Genomic DNA, 20,453 nt, shown 5'->3' on the forward strand with positions numbered 1-20,453 from the left:
CAAGTTCATCTTGGGCACCTTCCCACCTCCCTCTCTAACCTGACTTCCTCCTTGACCTGTTTGTCTGGTATCCAGCCATGCTCCAGTCCTCTCCAGGAATCTTACCTGCCGTGGCCTGAGCAATGTTCCAAAATAACTGTTCCCTCCTTTGCCCCAAAGCTCATTCATTCCCTTAGTTAACTGGCATGGGCCTGTTTGTTGAAAGGATTCTGTCTTATAACTTTTCTCTCTCACTTGGCACTTTTTGTCTTGTATTTTCATGCACTGGAATGTATTTCATGCACTGCCGCATTGCTAACTGGGACTCTGAGCTAGTCACTTAACCTGCCTCAGGAGATGAGCTATTGCCTGTGTTAGCTGCTGCCGTCCCCCTGAAATGAGTCCCTGGGCCTGGAGTCCCAGGATTGCACAGGATGCAAAATGAACAGAGAAGGCTCACCTGATGTTCATATTTTATGAACCAAGGTGACGTTTTAATGGTCTATTAAAAAAAAAAAAAAGCAAAGTCACATATCAAACATCAAAACTCAAAAGTTTTCAAAATTAAATCACACGTATATAGACTTGAAAAATCACATTAACTAAAAAGGACACAATTGTCCCTGAAATGGAGACAGGCCTAGAGATTCCGGGTTGCTTCAGTCATCGTGACCCTCAGTCTTCAGAGCATTTTCACCGAACACCTGTATCCTCATACAGGCCCAATGGTCTCGCACAACTTCCAGCTTGAACCTCTAGGATCAGGAATAGCCACACCTGCAGCATATTCATGAACAGTTTATTAAGAGGCCAAAGTTCAGGGAAGTCCAGTGACTGGATGAGTTCTCAGCCGAGCCAAATCTCCTTTTATGATGTGGAAACCAGGGTTTAGTATAGTCCAAAGTTACACGAAAAGTGAGAACACAATCACAATGAAAGCTCATCTTCAGCCCGGAGTTTGTGAACTCTAAGTAAACGCTAGTCTACATACAGTTTTCCTTCTGGTGGGATGGGACCCAAGCCGCACCCTAAAGAATGTGTGGTGTAGAGAAAGCACACAGAACAAAGGACGCTTCAGGCGGAAGGGAGAGAATGAACCATAGTTCATTGTTCAATGAACATAGCCAAGAGCATTCATTCAACATTCATTAACCCACAAGCCTGATTCTGTGAGAGGGGATGCCTGAGGGGAGGACAAATCATCCCCATGTGGTCAAGACCCAGGACAAACGGGCAGTACGGGCCTGACAGAGAAGGACTTGGAACATTCTCCTAGGGCAATCTGAGTATATTCCGCAGGCAGTGGGGAGTCAGAGGATTATTAACAATGGGATGGGTTTTGTAAAGAGATTTAAGGGAAATGTAGGTTGACTTCCAACTGAGGGAGTTAAAGACGCCACAGGACAACCAGCCAGGTGGGGATGGCTGGAAGGTGGCCAGATGCAAGAGGTAATGAGGCGAGGTCTGACGAATGGACAAAACAATTAAAAGACAGAGACTAGTCATTCACCAAACGTTCATCACATCGCTTCTCTATGTCATAAGGCACCGATGGAAGCTGGGATACAGCAATGAATGAGACACACAGCCTCTGCCTCTTGGAGCTTATGACTGAACTGGAGAGAGATTCGTGGCCACTGCACAGTCCTTTAAGTACAGTGGTGCTAAATGCTGCAGAAGAAAAGCACTGGGTCTGTGAGCAGAGCACTCGGAAAGAGCTGACCTAGCATGAGGCCTTGGCGGAAAAACTTTCCCGTGCAAAGGATGCTTGAACCAAACCCGGAGGGGCGGAAAGGACTGGAGTGGAACAGAGCATCCCAGGCAGAGAAAACAGCATTCAGAGGTACCGCGCAGCAAGGGAGAAGCTGGGGAATGGGTGGCGGGTGGAAACACGAGGCATCAAGGGCAACAAAGTACAAACGAAGACCCCCGGGTCAGACTCGAGAATGGCTTATGGAGTCAAAAAGGAGACGAGTCTGGCTGCAGACAACAACATGGGGGAAATCAGGCGAGCCAGGACAGGACTACACAGAGACAGCTCTTGAAGACTAAGCCAAGAAAACGAGGATGAACGCCAGCACCAAAGTAGGAGAGGGTGGAGTGTAATCAGTAAGGGAAGCACATTATAAAAATGGTCCACAAATCGAGCTGGGCTTCCCTGTTTTGGTAACCGCTCAGGAAAGCCCATTTTCAAAAACAGTGATCTTTTCAAAGAAGTCAAATTATTTACAAGCGGCAACTATACATGGCCCAATCTTGGAAAAATACCACGTATTTGCAAAACAAACCGGAGAAGTACAACTGGTGACAGAAATAACCCCAAATGATAACCATCAGAACCGTGCTACAAACGCTCTGTTCTTTACACCGTCGGTTATAAAGCAGCCCTTAGTTTTTCATCCTCCCGATGTCAAAAGTACACAGATTTAGTTAAAGTCGATTCCATGACAAGTGACACTTTTATGGGTTCCTCGTGTAGATGAAACTCAGTGTGCACCACTCTGTTATTCACCTGGAAGATTAAAGTACAGACTGTTCAAAAGCCCTGAGCGAAAGCCTTTTAGTCAACCCACGGCGTGAAATGGCAGAATTCTATGCATTTCGGAAAGCAGTATGCAAATGGCGGTGGAAGGAGCATGGCCCCCCAAGTGTCTGGAATGCAGCTGTCTGGACTCCAGGGTCCACAGACCTGGGTTTGGTCTCGACTTGCCCCTGGGGATTAGTAGGCAAGGGAACCCGCCGTAAAATGAAAGGGTTGGGTTATGTTATGTCCAAAGCACCCCGTGGCCCTATAATCCCAGGGTTGGTTGTGAGCACATCAGCCACCCTTCCATGTCGCTGGGCCATGAGGGCCTTCAATGCAAAGGCCCCATCATGCTCATTTGTGGATTTTTTTTTTCTTCGCCAGTGTCTACTCAGCAAGCACTTTCAAAATAAAGGGTGTTCGGTAAAGGCTTAATGAACGTCGGTCAGCCAAACAATTTTTCAGCTAGCCTTAGCTACGATGGATTTCCATTACAGTTGGCCAAATCTGTCTTTATTATAACATTGCTGAGAAGCTGACGAGAAACTGTTTTCTCAGAGAAACTGAGCAATAGAAAATACTCGGGCATATGGTCGGAATGAGTGTCAAAATTGTCTGTGGTCCCTCCCTTTCACGTCCCACCCCCACCCAACTCTGACCTCAAATGAGGTGAGAAGGAGTTTGAAGGGCTGTTAAGCATCATATGTAAATTTTTAAAATTAAATCTTTCTATTTTAAAGAAACAAAAATAGTTACCATACCTTGGGCAGGTGTGGAGTAATTCATATGTAATTGTGATTAGGGCATGAACTCTAGAAGCACTCTGCCCAGGCTGGGGTGCCAGCTCGGCCACCGACTCGCCCCCATCTGTCACAGGGGATGTGAATCCCAGGAGGTCCCTGAGGGGTGTTGGAAAGCTTGACTGGATTCGCATCTGGGAAGCGCAGAGAACGGCAACTGGCGTGGAGTGAGCCACGCAATCAATGTTAGCCTCGCTGTTACTGGGCGCTTCTCTGATCTCTTCTCATTAGCTCTCTGTGGGCGTAAACCTCTCAGAATGAGAAGAAAATTTCTCTTCAATCCTGATACGATAAACTACAACAATTGGGCCATTCTCCAAACTAGGGTCTGTGTGCACATCAACCGCCATTATCGAGCACGTGTTCATTCAGTGAATGTTTACTATGGGCTACAAGCTGGGGAGACAAATGTGAGCTGGGGTCTGTCCTTAGAGATGTCCTAAGGCTCTGCCCTCTCTAGGGGTGCTGAGTCGGGCCAAAGCTGGCTGCAATGGTGGGCTACACAGCAGGCGGGGTCTTTCAAGCTCACCTAATATCCAATGCCCTTCTATTAGCAAGGAACGGAAGGTGTCATTCTGTTTCCCTCGGCAGGTGGCTCAACCCTGTTTTCTGAATGCTACAGTCATTGTAAGTCATGATCAGCCCATCACTTCCAAGCAACTTTTCAGTATCTCTCACATTTTCATGGGTAAAGCCAACCTCATGAAAATGCTCCGATCAAGTACATGAATGAAGCACGTGTTCACTTAGAATCTACTTACTTTGGTGAAAAAGTCAGCGATGTGCCACTTATTTCCATGCTGTTTAAAGACCTCAGCCATCGCTTCAATCATCACCGAGCCCGTGCGAGGGTGCCGTAAAGCAACGTGATCTACAAAGTGAAAATATTTCATGTGTTTTCCTCCTCTGGTTGCACCGAACTTTTCTTTTACCCACAGTGAAACCTGTAAAATGGTTTTGAACTGAGAATACGGAAGCATTCTTGTATTAATAGGAGTGGGCCTGGGTCCATAAGAGACACAGACACAAAAAGAGGAAGCACTGAGCCTCCCAGGGGACTCCTGTGACCAACAGCACGTAACCCCTCAAGAGGGCAGTTCTCTTCTATCAATCTTTAAATAAAACTTTTCAAATATTCACAAAAGGAGAAAGCAAAGTTTAACAAACTCCCATATAATCATCCCCCAGATTCAACAGTTATCATTTTGCCATATTTCCTTCATTTATCCCTCCTTTCTATATTTCTTAATGTTTATTTATTTTTGAAGGTGGGGGAAGTGAGAGACAGAGACAGAGACAGAGAGAGAATCTTAAGCAGGCTCGCACTATCAGTGCAGAGCCCAATGTCGGGTTCAAACTCACCAACTATGAGATCATGACCTGAGCTGAAATCAAGAGTCAGATGACCAGCCAACTGAGCCACCCAGGTGCCCCGTCTATTTTTTTTTTTTCTGACTTTTGCTATAGGATCTTAAGCTAAATATCCCCCAAATACATCAGTATAGAATTTATTTTGGGGTCCTCAAAAAAATTTAGTGGAATTGCTTTTATTAGTAGTTAGTAAAAAACATGAAACGTGTCTTTTTTCAGTGTGGAAATTTGATGGGAATATCAAAATCGTACCCTCTGATAATAAATCTAGGTTGGAACAGAAAAAAAACATGGATACACCTTTGCAATCTCAATATAGGCAAAGGTTTCTTAGAACACAAAAAGCATAAGCCACAAAAGAAAAAGATGCTAATTTGGACTTCATCAAAATTAAAAACTTTTGTTTTTTGAAACATGTTATTAAGAAAATGAAAAGCAAGCCACAGTTTGGGAGAAATATTTGCAATACATACCAGGCAAAGAACTTGAATCCAGAATATATAAATAATTCTCAGGGGTGCCTGGGCGGCTCAGTTGGTTAAGCGTCCGACTCTTGGTTTCGGCTCAGGTCATGATCTCACAGTTTGTGAGCTCGAGCCCCACTTTGGGCTCTGTGCTGACAGCACAGAGCCTGCCTGGGATTCTCTCTCTCCCTCTCTCTCTCTGCCCCTCCTCTGTCTCTCAAAATCAATAAACTTAAAAAAAATTAAAAAGAAAATAATTCTTACAACTTCATAAGAAAACCAACAACCCAATAAAAAATTGGACAACACACATGAACAGACATTTAGCAAAAGAAGATATGTGAGCGGACAACACGTACAGGAAAAGATAATCACTAGGCCTCCAAGAAATGCAAATTAAAACTACAAGGTGATACTATTCTATACCCATCAGACTGTCTAAAATTTAAAAACAGATCAAACCAACTGATAATGAGGATGTGAAGCAACTGGAACTCTCATACGCTGCTGGCGGAAATGTAAACAATACAACCACATTGAAAAATAATTTTCAACTTGGCAGTTTCTTTAAAAGTCAAACACACCTACTATGTGAACCAACCATTCCACTTCTTCGTATTTACCCAAGGAGAACAAAAACATACGCCCAAAGATGTACACACGTGTGTTCACAGCGGCTTCATCTGTAATAAGCAAAACCTAGAAACAACTTAAATGTTCAGTAACAAGTGAATGGCTGAGCGCATTGTGTTAACATTGTGTTATATTCACACAACTAAATACTACTCAGAAATAAAAAGGAATGAGCTACTGATATACAAACGACATGGGTACAACCCGAAACCATTATGCTGAGTGGAAGAAGACAAGAAGGGAGGGGGGGAGGGAGGAAACCTACATGCTATATAATTCTAGCCATATAAAATTCCAGAAAATAAAATCTAATCAGTGGTAACAGAAAACACAACCGTGGTGACTCAGGGATGGGGATGGAGGTAGGGACAGATTCAAACATGAAGAAACTTTTTGCGGTGACGGCAATATTTGCTTATCTTGATCATGGTGATGGTGTCATGACATATACTTCCATCTGTTCGAATGGTGGAATATGTACAGCTCATACTTCAATTATATCTCCATAAAGTTGTAAACAAATCCACAAAACATATCTGTTTAGTATAGGAACCATACAGCAATTTCAGTATTGTCCCTCTTGGAGTAAATCTGAGTTAGAAACACCACATCACAATGTTTGACAATCCATCCAGTGTTCTTCAAACTGCAGGTTGCGGCCCAATTATCAGCCAACAAATCAATTTAGCATATTGAAACTGTATTTTTTAGGGGCGCCTGGGCAGCTCAGTCAGTTAAGCATCCAACCCTTGATCTCCGCTCAGGTCATGATCTCATGGTTGGGAGTTCAAGCCCCATGGCTCATCCCATGCTTGGGATTCTGTCTCTCCATCTCTCTGCCCCTTCCCCGCTTGTACTTTCTCTCTCTCTCTCTTTCTCAAAATAAATTAATTAATTGATTAATTTAAAAAAATGAAACTGCCTTTTTTGAAAATGGGATAAAATGGGATATAGTTGAAAATATTAAAGTACATCAATGCAGCAAGGGTAGCTATAATTTATAAAACTAGTGTGTTACATGTGTATTTATACTTTTACATAAATATATGTGATAGACTATAATGAAGTGTAGATTTTATCAATTCTAATATTGAAGTTTTCGGCCCACCCCCCTCCCCCACTTAGGCATCTCTGAAATCTGGATGTGCTATATAATCTCTTCCGTGTCACAGAGTAATTAATTGGTAGCTCCCTGAGGACACAAAATAATGGTATGTCTTACAATCAAGGCATTAGATTTGATGCAACACCATAGCTCTTTCTTCCTGTAGGTTGTGGCAAATAACATTTGAAAGCCTCTAACCTAACATGGTCTGCAACCCCGTGGAGGATGTGCCAGTCAGCAGAGCGAAAATCAATGTAGCTGCCAAGCATCTTATTAAATGAAAGATTATACATTTCTTGTCACTTTGAAAATAATCAGCTATTGTCGTCCATGGCCACGGGTTCAGTCCTCAGGACAGACTCTAGGCCACAAAAAAATGAGTCTGATGAGTAAAACTGGAGAACTTTAGACTCGGGCTGAAAGCTAGTGAATTTCTGCAGATTTACCAAACAGGGTCAAATTAAAAAGTCATCAAGACCGGGATTCCCCCAACATTGCATTAGATGATGACTCTGGCCATAGAACAAGAACTCCAATCACTCACAAGACTGAAAACAAGTAGCCAATGAACACATGAACACCTTATAGCTTCTCTTATATATAGGTGAGATGGCTTGGTCACAGGCCAGGAGGGACAGGCTCTAGAACTCACAGGGGTCAGGTAGCTGGTATAAACTTCAACGGTGAACTAGATGTCGGAAGCCCGAATTCTGTTGAAATCTACTTTCTAAAAGAGGATAACTTTAAAATGTTTTAAATCCATCTTTTTTGCCCTTGATCTTAGCCAAAAGTCAAGCCGTGATTAAATCCATTGTTTGAATAGATAATACATTCAAATGGTTCACAATTCATCTATCAATAGATGAGTAGATAAAAATATAGATGTATATTTATCTTACATGGACACCCATGCACACACACACACATATGCACAAGAGAATATTACTCAGCCATAAAAAAGAAAGAAATCTTGCCAACATGGACTAGAGGGTATTCTGCTAAGTAAAATAAGCCGGACAGGGAAGACCTGCCATGTAATTTCATTTGTATGTGGAATCCAAAAAGCAACAAAAAATGGACTCAAATACAAATGGTTCACAATTCAAATTATAAAAGGAATCCAGCAAAGTCTCCCTCCCGCCTCATTCCACGCCCAAGAAATTAAATTCACGATCTGTGAGATCACAACCTGAGCCACCCAGATGCCCCACAGCTGTCTTATTTTCATTAACTGTTGCATTTGAAACTTCACCATGATGATTCTTTTCAACTGCGGCACAGTATTCTACAGTATGAATATACCACTCCCAGTGGCTTTTAGATTCCTGCCCCTTTATTTGCCCCACTAAGCAACTTGAAAGGAGTGCCCAGAGTAGAGTGCTCGACTCAGCCCCATACACTTTCCTGGTATTAGCACTGAAAAGTCCAGTATCCCAGGAAACCCCTCCATCTCAGGCAAACTGGGACAGTCGGTCATCTTGTCCATGTATATACATGTGCAGGAGATTCCTCTGGGCAGAAGATCCCAAACTTTCTCAGTTCATGGTGCCCTTAGTGTCTCAGTAATTTTTTCACAGCACTCCTAGGCCAAAAGAAATACCTAAGAGATCCATTTACTAAAGTAGTTAGTTCCAACCTCAATATTAATATCTTAATAGCTGGGGCACCTGGGTGGCTCGGTCAGTTAAGCGACCGACTTTTGATTTCAGCTCAGGTCATGGTCTCACAGTTTGGTGCATGAGATCAGGGAGGGTCTCTCTCTCCCTCTCTCTTTTTTTTTCTCTCTCTCTGTCAAAATAAACACTTTTTAAAAGTTACATGTTATAATGTGAGGGATACAGTAAAAGCAGTACTCAGAGGAGATTATTTGAAAATGCTTATATTTTGGGGACGCCTGGGTGGCTCAGTAGGTTAAGTGTCTGACTTTGGCTCAGGTCATGATCTCACAGTTTGTGAGTTCCAGCCCTGCATAGGCCTCTGTGCTGACTGCTCAGAGCCTGGAGCCTGCTTCAGATCTGTGTCTCCCTCTCTCTCTGCCCCTCCCCTACTTGTGCTCTGTCTCTCAAAAATGAATACATGTTAAAAAAAATTTTTTTTAATGCTTATTTTTTGAAAAGAGAGAAAATAATGAGCCAAGTATCTAACCAAAATAGTTGGGAAAAGAAGAGTAGAAGAAACCCCCAAATGAAGAAAAATGGAAATTTTAATGAAAATTTATGAAATCAAAATTAACGAAATCAAAAACCTATGCTAGAGAGAATGAACAAAACCAGAAATAGGTTCTTTTTTTTTTTTTTTTTTTTTTTTTGAGAGAGAGAGAGAGAGGGCATAAGTGAGCAAGGGGCAGAGAGAGAGTGAGATTGAGAAAATCCCACGAGGGGCAGAGAGAGAAGAAGAGAGAGAGAGAGAGAAAGAGAGAATTCCACTCAGGCTCCGAGCTGTCAGCACAGAGCCCGACTCAGGGCTCGAACTCACAAACTGTGAGATCATGACCTGAGCCGAAGTCGGATGCTTAACCAGATGCTAAGCCCAGCACCCCTAAAAATAGGTTCTTAATGAAACCACTGGCAATACTGATCAAGATTAAAAGAAGGAAGCCACAAATATTAGAGATAAAAGGAGCATTACTATAGACTTACTGGACATTTCACATGATTGAAGATACAACGAATCCTATGCCAAGAAATAATTTTTTGTTTTTCTCCCACGGAGAAGCCAGTTTTCCTAGCAGTACATATTGAACAGCCCATTTTTTCAACACTAATTGCTGATGGCTTGTCACATACCTAGTTGTCCTGCATATCTGGTTCTGCGTGTACATTCTCTATTCTATTCTAGTGGTCTGTGTATACATAGAGTTTTTATTATTGTTATATACTAAGTATTCTTTTTTTTACTGTTGATTTATTTTTGACAGAGACATAGAGACAACAAGCAGGAAGGGACAGAGAGGGAGACACAGAATCCAAAGCAGATTCCAGGCTCTGAGCTGTCAGCACAGAGCCCAATGCGGGGCTCGAACTCACAAACTGTGAGATCATGACCTGAGCCGAAGTCGGATGCTCAACAGACTGAGCCACCCAGGCGTCCCTATATCCTAAGTATTCTTATGTCACAACACAAGTTCTCTCAAATATCTGCATAAGTCCCTCTCTCATGTCCCTCAAATGTCCACACAACAATCAGCTGCTCCATGGGGACATCTCTACACATCTCTTTTTTAAAACGGCCATCTCCACTCCTCTCCCTCGACACTCCCTATAACCCTCATCCCTGCATTATTTTTCTCCATAGCACTTATCAGCATTTAACATATTTTATTGTATTTTATTTATTTTATTTTATTTTATTTTATTTTATTTTATTTTATTTTATTTATTTTATTTATTTTTGGTAAAGATTTCACTGAAAGGGAACCATCCCATAGCAAAGTGTGCAAAGCCTTAGGGGTACAGAATAGCTCCATAAACTTTCATAAAGTGAACACACCCCATAACTAGAACCATCTAGAAACAAGATGATGCCAGCATTCCAGAAGTCCCCTCCTTGCCCCCTCTGGTCATTACCACCCCCAACACTCTGCAGCCCTGAGGGCAAGCAGTATCCTGACTTCTGGCACCACAGATTAGTTTTGCCTGTTTCAGAGCTTTATATAAATGGGATCGTAAAGTAGCACAACATATAGTTTCTCTCTATGTTTCTCGTCTGTCTCCCCCACTAGCGCAGAAGCTCCGTGGAGGCAGAGAGTTTTAGTTCTTCTGTTCAATACTGAGTCTCTAGCCCTTAAATGTATATACAGTCCAGCAGTCATAAAACTCATTCGTTCCATAAAACTGGAGCATGAGGTTTCTCGCCTTGACCCTGAACCGTTCCATAATAATTCTGCGGTTAGTTTATATCAGGAGCTCATTTCCTTTCATCGCTGACTGGTAGTCCACGTGTGGCACACCGGGATTTGTTTATTCGCTCACCTGTTGATGGTCACTTGGGTTGTTTTCAGTCTTTGGCTGTTTCAAATCAAGCTGCTATGAACTTTTGTGTGCCAGTCTCTGTGAGGCCACATGCGTTCATCCCTCTTGGAGAAACAACCAAGGAGTGAGATCTTTCGTCTAACCCTAGTGGGGAAGTTTCTCGCATCTTACCACGAAGGATGGTTTCATTTTAAGTGGTGGCCCTTAGTTTCCTTTGCTTGCATTTCTTCACTCACATTTTATATCAAATTCCACATAGAGAGGGAATATATATATATATATATTTGCAAGCTACTTTAATCCTCTTTTCAAGTCAAGATAAAGCAGTGCCTGGGTGGCTCAGGCAGGTAAGCGTCCAACTTCAGCTTGGGTCATGATCTCGCAGCTCATGAGTTCGAGCCCCATTATCGGGCTCTGTGCTGACAGCTCAGGGCCTGGAGCCTGCTTCAGATTCTGCATCGCCCTCTCTCTCTGCCCCTCTCCTACTCGCATGTGCTCTCGCTCTCTCTAAATAAACCAACAAACATTTTGTTTTTAAATAAAAATAAGCCTAAAAAAAAAAACAAAAAAAAAACAAACCTAAAGAAATGTCCTGGACCCCTTAATTCTATCTCTCCAACATTTTTGTTTCCCCTCACAAGTGAATCAAGTCCACCCTCGCATACACAGATTCTTTTGGACTTTAACTTATTATCAATAATAGAATTAGTAACAATGATGATAATATTATTAGCAGAATATATTAGTAATAATAGTATCTAATTTCTTTTTTTTTTGTATTCACTATGCCATTAATTATGATAAGCACATCTGCTTTATAGAATTCAATTTATGTAACATCCCAAAGACATAAGTGAATTCTATCATTCCCGTTTTACATGAAGAAACTAACATAGCTAGCAATTAAAACATACTGAAGGTCTCAAATATACTAAGTGGCAGAACTAGCTTTTGGGCCAAGATCTTTTTCACAGAAGAGCCAACCATCTCATTCACCATGCAATACTTTGCTCGGGGGCCTGTGCATTCCTGGAAGAATGATCTGCTTCTTTTGTTTAGAGATGCCAACCTGCCATCTCTAAAAGTGGGAACATTTGTAAACGGAGATGGAGAGGTTAACAAAAAATTCTCCTTCTAGATGTCAATTTGTAAGGCACAAATAATTTAAGGGAGGCCTGGGTGGCTCAGTTGGTTAAGCATCCAACTTCAGCTCAGGTCATGATCTCACGGTCTGTGAATTCGAGCCTCACGTCGGGCCCTGTGCGGACAGCTGGGAGCCTGGAGCCTGCTTCCGATTCTGTGTCTCCTTCTCTCTCTGCCCCTCCCCAACTCACACACACTCTCTCTCTCTCTCTTAAAAAAAAAAAAAAAAAAAAAAAAAATTAATTAAAAAAAAAAGATTCTGAGAATCATCACGAATAACTTAAACCTTCTGGAAGAAAGTGTGTGTCACTGGCATCTACCCTCACTGTCTCACCTGCCTGGGTAGGATAGATGATGAAGTAATCACTGAACGTGGGCAGCCTCCTCTTCTCAGATACGTCATCAGACTCCATGGGTTCATCGTCTGTCTCAACACCATTATCTCTTTTCTCTATTTTTTGGAGAACAAAAATACACACTACAGTAATGCGCCATTGACACCAGGAACCCTTAAGCAACGTCCCAACAAGCTTGCACCTCCAGAAGAGGGAGGAATAGCCACAGAAGCTACAGAAGTCGGATATCGGCCCGGCAGGTCGCCAGGCATCACATGGACGGTGGGATAGCCCTTGGGAACTGCACACATATCTCTCAGATCTGAGGCTCCCTGGCCTACCCCATGATGTGAGTGACTGGGACCATTCCTCAGCCAGAGTTAATGATTCCATCCCAGGTAAGTGTCCCTTCTGTCCCTTCCTCCCAGCCCAAAGTCTCTAGTACCCCACACAACTAAAGTCACATCAGCCGAGGGGCCTCTGATCGTAAACAAACAAACAAATAAATATTTGTAACTGCTTTTTCTTTTCTCAGTCATCCATATGAGAATGCCCTAGACACAGGACTGGACCAAGAAGTCTCCACTCACCTCCTCTGCAGGCCTGGATTATAAAGATCTTTGGTTTCTCTTGAAGTGCCGGACAATTTTTATTATTAAACATTTCAAAAATGTCCTCCAGGCTGACTCTCTCACCATCTTTCATCTTAATAAAGCCTTTCTCCCCGTGGGACATAAGAGTAACAAGGCAACAGCCAACATCATCCTTAATTTCATTGAGTCCATCCCGAAATGATGATATTTTCCCAAGTAACTCCTGTAAAATAGGATCACATATTCAAAATAACTGGAGGGAAGTAAAATCAGAAATGCTGGAGATGGTTCTTTTCAGTAGGCAATCCGAGGATATGACAAATATGAAAATAACTACATCTCAGGCAGGGTTCGTATGAGGTAAATATCAGTTCCTGAACTTGTCCCTTCCCTTTTGGCTGCTCTCAGAATTCCCATAATCTCTGTTTGTGCCATTGGTTCTTGTTTAACAGAATTAGGGCATTTCTGATTCTCTACTGCAAAAAAAAACAACAAAATGATAGCTCCCCAAAGGGTTAGTGTATGTAAATTTTATATTATTAACTTATTTTAACATATAAAGTTATTATTTTCTAAAATTAATGCCCTCAATAAGCTAGAAATGGAAGGGGATGGAGGGATCTGCCAATAATATACACCTGCCAGGACCTATGGAGAGGCCTCATCAGAATCGAGCCCCCTAGAGAGAAACGCAAGACGGGAATGGCGGCCATCACTGCTCCCGTAAACCTTGTAGCCAAGATTCCAGTCCCTTCAATAAAGCATGTAAAAGTGAAATGAAGTCTAAATAGGGTACGGTAAACAAAGAGCCAAAACTCATTTTTTACACATATCATGACTTTCTAGAAATACGAAATAATCAACCAAGTAACTACTGGAACCAGAGGCCAGTGAGCTGACTGGATACAAGATTAACTCACAAAGATCAAAGATCCGCTCCCCCCACCCCCCCACTCCGGTTACCTGGCAACAATCTTTTAAACCCCATAACAGAAAAGGGGGTCCCATTCACGGTCACACCCAAACTAGGACAATACCTAGGAATAAACCTAAATGAAGAAAGGATAAAGCTTTGGGGAAGAGGCGACAATGAACCATGACATGCCCACGCTTCTCTTAATACTATTGATTTGCTGATTCACTCCAAATGAATCTCAATTCAATGTCAAGGCAATCAAAATCCCAAAGGGTTTCGGTGGAAATTAACCAGATTATTCTCCAGGTCACAGAGGACAGACAATCCTCAAGAGGAGCCAAGCATATTCATAAGAAAAAAAGAGAGAGAGAGAGAGAGAGAGAGAGAGAGAGAGAGAGAGAGAGGAGGGATAGCCCTATCAGGCATCAAAATATCCCTAAAAATCATGGTGAATGAAACAGGGAGATACTGGCTTAGGTATAAACAAATATATGAATGGAATATTTTAGATTCTAGAAACCAATCAAATTATATATGGGAATTTATTTCACAATAAAGACAGAGTTTTAAGTATGTGGGGGAAGGACACATTATTCAATAAATGTTGAGACAACAGACTATCCATCTGGACATAAGGTGAGGCTTCCAACTTCACACTGTTCCAAAAATAAGATTCCAGAGTAGAAAGGAAAACCTTAAGCTATGCAAATATTAGAGAAAAATCATTTAAGCATTTTCTAAGTTGGGAAGGCATGGGGTTTAATCAAGACACAAACAACAAGAAGCTGACAAGAAAGACTGACAAGTTTACTCACAAAAAAATTAAAAGACTTCCATATGACTTAGGACAACAAAAAATCAAGTCACAGGGTAAGAGAAACATATTTGCAGTACGTTTTGTAAATGAATAATATCCAGGAAAATAACTATAAGAACAAGAAAAAGACCACCCAGTAGGAGAAAGGGCAAAGGAAGACAGAACAGATAATTTACAGAAGGAAAAAAAATGGCCAAAGGATGTTTAACCAAACTAAGAATCGGAAAAACGAAACTCCGAACAATGAAATACTTTTGCCAGTGACATTGCTAAATATTTATAAACGTTGCCAGGATCCAGGAACAGTAACCACTTAAGACCCTGAGGAGCATAAACTAAAAGAACATTGGCAGTTTCTGCCATTTGAATGAAAAGGACAGGATTAAAAACCATGCAAAATGAAGAGATTCTGGTCCAATCCTTGGGGAAAGGACATTTGGGGCCAGAAAATTCTTTGCTGTGGGGGCTGTTCTGGGCATTGTAGCACCCTCCAGTTGTGACAACCAGAGATGGCTCCAGATATGGCCAAATGAGGGGGACAAGTCACCCTCAGATGAGAACCAGATTTAAGGGAGCAACTAGCAAGGGACAGGATTCCAGCCGAGGCAGCCTGTGTGGCATCCACAACCCCATGCTATGCCGTTCCTTGACATTCATTAGCAGTGACTCCTGGGATCTAAGAAGGGCTTTCCTATGTTACTGTCCCTAAATAAGGGCAGGTCTGAGTCATGTCTCAGCTAAGGTCAAAGAGATCAAATGGAGTTCCCACCATCCTCTTCCACCTTATTTTTTTCAGTACAATCTAGTTAAGTCACAACGCAATTCTGCCCAGTGCTATCGGCTCCCTCCCCACGCTTCTCCCAGGGTTCCAAGTGAGTCCCACAAAGACTCATGCTGCTGGAATCCCTCTGGCCTGCCTCCTGATGACCTCTCAAAGGGGTTTCCTTGGTCTTTCCTGCTCCTAAATGCTCTGGAACTTGCCTACTCCAGACTCCGCCTTGTCCTTGGCCCCCTTGCCCATCTTGCCAAGGATGCCTTCTGGGGTTCCCTTCCCTCTTCAACTGCAGGGCCCTAGCCAAGACTGGAGCCCAAGAGGTCCCTGCCTGACTGGAAGGGGAGGTAGGGTATCGCACACGTAAAATTACAAAAGCATCCAGAGTTTTATCAGGACACACATGTCATTGAGCAGCAGGTAGGTCCTGATTCTTACCAGGTGTTAAAACCCAATTTTTTAAAAAAGAAAGGAAAATTGGAAGATCCAAGTTAGGTTCCTCATTGTTTTTTATTTTTACCATTTTGTTGGGATCGATGCACGAAGTATGCTCAAACTGGCACTGGCCAAGCCATTCGGTCATTAGCATGACGTCCCGGTGAGCCCCGGGTCTGTTCTTCTCCACACACATGAGGAAAGCCTTCCGCTTGCCACTCAGGTCATAACAGTCCTATTTTCCAGGAAAGCCAACAATAATTAAACCAAACCAAACTCAGAAATCCAAATGTGTCATAGATACAAAATAATGAGTTTCTCTAGGGATCAATGGTGAGGTTTCCCAGTTTGGATCAGGGATGCAACACTGATTGTCTCTCTTATTAGTTATGGAATGGGGGTGGGGGGAGTCATGACTTGATTTATAATCCTTTCAAATATCTTCCTCAGACTAGGACTAATAGGCCAATCTCAGTTTTAAATTCCTATGTATAGCTAGAGTATCAGTTTAAGGAAATATGGCGGACAGAGGAAACGGTAAATGACCACATAAGGGCTGCAATCATCAAAATCCAGAATGTGGGACATTCTACAGACAACTTGGTTTCTTTAATAGATAAATAACAAGAAAAAAGGCTAAAGAAAGAAGAAGCATCCTAAGTTAAGAGTCTCAAGACACAAAGCAAACAACTGTAATTGTGTAGGCCCTGTATGAATCTGTATCCTGATTCAAACCACCCCCCTGCAAAAGACATAGGAACGAGTCAAGGATATCTGAATGCTAACTGCCTCTTTGCAAACATTAAGGAAGTTGTTTTTAGGTAGAATAATGGTATTGTGGTTATGTTTTGCAAAACCTTCCTTCCTTCCTTCCTTCCTTCCTTCCTTCCTTCCTTCCTTCCTTCCTTCCTCCTCCTAAAGATTCAGAGATCCACACGAAAGTGTCCGTAGATGAAAGGGACATGATTATCTTGATTTGCTTCAAAATAATGGGAGCGGGAACAGACAAAACAAGATTGGTTCTATGTTTCTAATTTGCTGAAGCAGGGTCATAAGTACGTTGGGCTGGAGTTGGGGAGATTCGTTTTTCTATCCCACTTTACTATTTGTTCAAAATTTCCGTAGTAAAACTTAAAAAAACCAAACGCAAGAACCAGCAATGTAAGTAGTCGTCCAAGGCCATACAGCCAGGCATTGAACTTCCATTGAAGTTGCCTCACTTTTCTTGACTTGTCAAACAGAAATAACAGCAGTTCCTACCTTGTTTGGTTAATGCACGCACAGTGGTTTTAACTGGCTCAAGTTTATCTTCCACTCTCATAACAAAAAGCAGTGAGATATGACCACTTGAGAAAACCATACAGATAGTCTTTAACCAACAAGAACAGCACACACAAAAATGTTAAAATGGCAGTTCAAGCGGCTAAATAAATACCATCTTTCCTAACCAGTGTGCGGTGCTGGAGTGAGAGCAAAAATATTTACCAGTTCGCCATCCACGCAGTCATAGCTCCTCTTTAGAATCTTTCTTGGAATCTCTGCATGAATTTTCATGAAAAGAGAATAAAACAGAAAAAACACATTATTATTTTCCCATTTTTTAAGTTTTAATCAAGATCCACTGTCATCCCTGTTAACAGGAAGCTCCTCCCAAGGAATTCTGTTGCCTCTTACGTTTTGGGGGTCCAGCAGGCTTCAACCTCGCTTTAGAACAGGTTCCCTGGATTATGAACACCTTCCTGCAAACTCATGAGGCTGGAAACTTAAAACAGGCTTCCCGCAGGCCGCCGTGGGATACAAGGGCAGGAAGAGCCAGGCCAGAGATAAAAAGGGACAAGGTCTAACTGACATATTACTGCACATGTACTTCCTGGAGAGGAGATTAAGACATCAATAAGGGGAAAATTGAAGTAAAGGAACTAGGCATTAAAAAGAAAAAAATAGCATAATCTCTTAGCATTTAATTCCAACATGTATTGGGTGCCTCCAGTGTAGAGCCATAATATTGTGTAGGTTGGATGACTCTGGAAAAAAAAGCCCACTTTGCCAACAGTCTAAAGAGGTGATAGCAGAAGTGGTACATGACCAACGAACCTGGGAGGAGGGACAACACAAATGCTTTGTAGGTGCAGTGAAAGCAGGGAGAGTCAAGGCTCCACAGGGCCAGTATTCTGCCTGTCGGCCATGTGTGGTGGGCCATTACAGTTGTGATGCATTACAAATCTAAACAAAATCAGCGACAGTAACACACCTAGAAGCTCAATCAGATCATAGGCATGCCGATGGCAGGTCACCGACGGCACATTTTACTGTCTATCTCAATGGCTCCCATGTAAGTGCTGCTTCCTCTCTCTCCTCTCTCTCACATACACATTATGTACACACCCGTTTATCAAATCGGGCCGGTGGGGGGGAGCCCCACCTCCCTCAACCTGCTCCATACTACATTTCTTGATCATAAGCCACATCTTCCCAGATTGACGGCAAATGGTCTCAGGGTGTGCAAGAAGAGCCACCCCTTCCATAAATACACCCCCTGGAGGTGTGACAGTGGGGTTTTGGAAACCTCCCACATCATAATCTCTTGAAGGTGGTCGTTAACGAAGCATCTCAGGCCTGCCGCTGAGTCGATCTGCTCTTTGAGCCGACCCCCAAAATGTGCTCGTAAACCCTGATGGCCGCTCTTCGACGGATCACTCGGATTCCGCGCCTGGGGATGGCGATCCTACGGGCTGCTTCACCCAAGCTTCCCACCTCCCACCGCGCGTCACCTGGGTCCTAGGGCACCCGCCAGCCCCTGGCTCCGCTAGCCTCCGGCCCGCGGGCTGCCCGGGAACCCGCCCCCAGCCCCGGCAGCCCCCCGATCACCCGGACCTCTCCCCCCCTGCCCGGCTGTCCCCACTCTCACCCAGGCTCCGCCCCTCCGCCGGCCCGCCGGCCGCGCACCCGGGCCCCGCCCCCTAACCCGGCCGCCACCACCCCGCCCCCCCATCCCGGCCGCCGATCCGGGCCCAGCCCCCAGCCCCGGCTCGCGGCAGCGCCCCCGCTCACCCCGGCGGTCGTCGTCTTCCGCGCTCTGCCAGCGCGGCAGCAGGTCGGCGCGGCGCAGCTGCTGCAGCACCTTGACGAGAACGCGCGACACGGCGGGCAGGTAGTAGTGCTGGGCCAGGAGACGGGCCAGCCCCGCCTTGCTGTCGCCCTCCAGCTCCAGCCGCACGGGGCTCAGGCGCGGCCGCTCGTCCACGGTCTTGAGGAGGACGCGGAAGTGGCTCAGCTCCCGCGGGGACAGCAGGTCCAGCGTCTCTTGCACGCGGCTCTGCAGCTCCTCCACGGTCGGCGTGATCTTCGGAGGCGCCTGGCGGCCGTCGGACCCCCAGCGCCAGCCGCTCCCAAGGCTCGTCGCCATGGCCACCCAAAGATGCTGCAGCGCCCGGGCCGGAGGGGCCAACCGCCGAGGTCTCAGCCCCGCGGGCCGCGCACGCCTCCCGTTTCTGCCTTTGTTTTGTAAAACGGAGGCGTTTCCGCTCGTCTTAGCTACGGCCGGGCGGGCTGGCGGCCGCGACCTGGAGATCCCGCCAGGCTTCCTCTGCGGCCCCGCCCCTGCCTCGAAGCCCCGCCCCCACCCGCCCGTTCCCGCTTAACCCTCGGAGCCCGGGTAGGGAGAGCTTGGTGGCGGCGGCTCCTCCGTGGGTCTCCGCCGTGGCTGCGCGTTAGGGTCACCTGGCTAACTAACTCCTCGAGCTCAGGCCACAGTCCCGGCTGATTACATTCGGATTTCTGGGTGGCAGACCCAGGCATCAGCCGTTTTGAAGCTCTTCAGGTGAGGGGCGCCTGGGTGGCTCAGTCGGTTGAGCGTCAGACTTCGGCTCAGGTCACGATCTCGCGGTCCGTGAGTTCCAGCCCCGCGTCGGGCTAAGTGCTGGCAACTCGGAGCCTGGAGCCTGCTTCTGATCCTGTGCCCCCCACCTCTCCGCCCCACCCCTGCCTGTGCTCTGTCTCTCTCTGTCTTTCAAAAATGAATAAACATTAAAAAAAACATTTAAAAGCTCTTCCGGTGATTCCAATGTGCAGCCTAGTTTGATCCGGGGTGTTTATCAGCTACCGAAACCACTGGCTCCACTTGGACGCTGAAATAGGACGCTGAAATAACACCTAGAGGCAATAGCCTGGAGCCAGCTTTCATTGGAGAGGGAGAGGTGAAAAAGGTTGAGGCTTGAGAATTTGAAGTCAGCAAGAAGTTGGAAATGCACACTGCTCAGCCTGGGAGTCGTGGAAGGGACATTGCCTTGGGGAGCAGATCTCAGCTTGGCAACGGCCCGTTACTGTCACTGCTGCTCAGTTCCCTGACTTGCTGGGGACCTCAGGAGCTCACTCTAATTGTGATTTGCCCCAAAATTACTTACCCTGTGGAAGATCTGGTGAAGGAAACTCATGACCTTGTTTGCATCCCGATTCTAGTAAGCCAACTGTAAAAACTCCCTTTTTAAAAAAGATTTTATTTTGGGGGCACCAGGGTGGCTCAGTTGGTTAAGCCTCCAGGCTCTTGATCTCTGCTCAGGTCATGATGTCATGATTGGTGAGACTGAGCCTTGCGT

At 44.5% G+C, this 20,453-nt stretch overlaps 1 protein-coding gene and 1 long non-coding RNA gene across 11 annotated transcripts; one reads left to right on the top strand and one right to left on the bottom strand.

The window, feature by feature from the left end:
• Window positions 1-761: 761 nt before the first annotated feature.
• LOC109248778 (caspase-14-like) lies at window positions 762-19,452 on the bottom strand. 10 transcript variants are annotated; one of them, XM_019418763.2, is made up of 8 exons: window positions 18,910-19,443; window positions 17,344-17,396; window positions 15,944-16,093; window positions 12,916-13,141; window positions 12,325-12,441; window positions 5,723-5,821; window positions 4,065-4,174; window positions 762-2,491 (listed from the first exon to the last, which is right to left on the bottom strand). In XM_019418763.2, the coding sequence occupies exons 1-8, from the start codon at window positions 19,262-19,264 to the stop codon at window positions 2,390-2,392; spliced, it is 1,212 nt and encodes a 403-aa protein (XP_019274308.2). In that variant the 5' UTR covers window positions 19,265-19,443; the 3' UTR covers window positions 762-2,389. The 10 variants fall into 10 exon arrangements, with proteins under 10 accessions (XP_019274308.2, XP_019274312.2, XP_053759935.1 ...); XM_019418768.2 differs by lacking the exons at window positions 762-2,491; window positions 18,910-19,443 and adding exons at window positions 2,509-3,437; window positions 17,533-18,130; XM_019418761.2 differs by lacking the exon at window positions 762-2,491 and adding an exon at window positions 2,512-3,437 and having other exon boundaries at window positions 18,910-19,449.
• Window positions 6,896-13,000, top strand: LOC109248780 (uncharacterized). The gene is made up of 3 exons (XR_008422641.1): window positions 6,896-6,982; window positions 12,455-12,723; window positions 12,874-13,000. It is a non-coding gene; the product is annotated as an uncharacterized LOC109248780 (long non-coding RNA).
• Window positions 19,453-20,453: the final 1,001 nt, after the last annotated feature.

This window comes from Panthera pardus, unplaced genomic scaffold (assembly GCF_024362965.1).
Source record: "Panthera pardus isolate Hobbes unplaced genomic scaffold, ASM2436296v1 HiC_scaffold_16, whole genome shotgun sequence".
In the NCBI taxonomy this organism is placed as follows: Eukaryota; Metazoa; Chordata; class Mammalia; order Carnivora; family Felidae; genus Panthera; species Panthera pardus.

Coding starts and splice junctions, on each gene's coding strand:
- LOC109248778 (XM_019418761.2), bottom strand. CDS start 19,264: ATGGCGACGAGCCTTGGGAGCGGCTGGCGCTGGGGGTCCGACGGCCGC. Junction 12,442..12,915: donor AATCCAGGCCTGCAGAGGAG/GTGAGTGGAGAC, acceptor TCCAAAAAATAG/AGAAAAGAGATAATGGTGTT. Junction 5,822..12,324: donor CATCTATCCTACCCAGGCAG/GTGAGACAGTGA, acceptor TGCTTATTACAG/ATGAAGCCGCTGTGAACACA.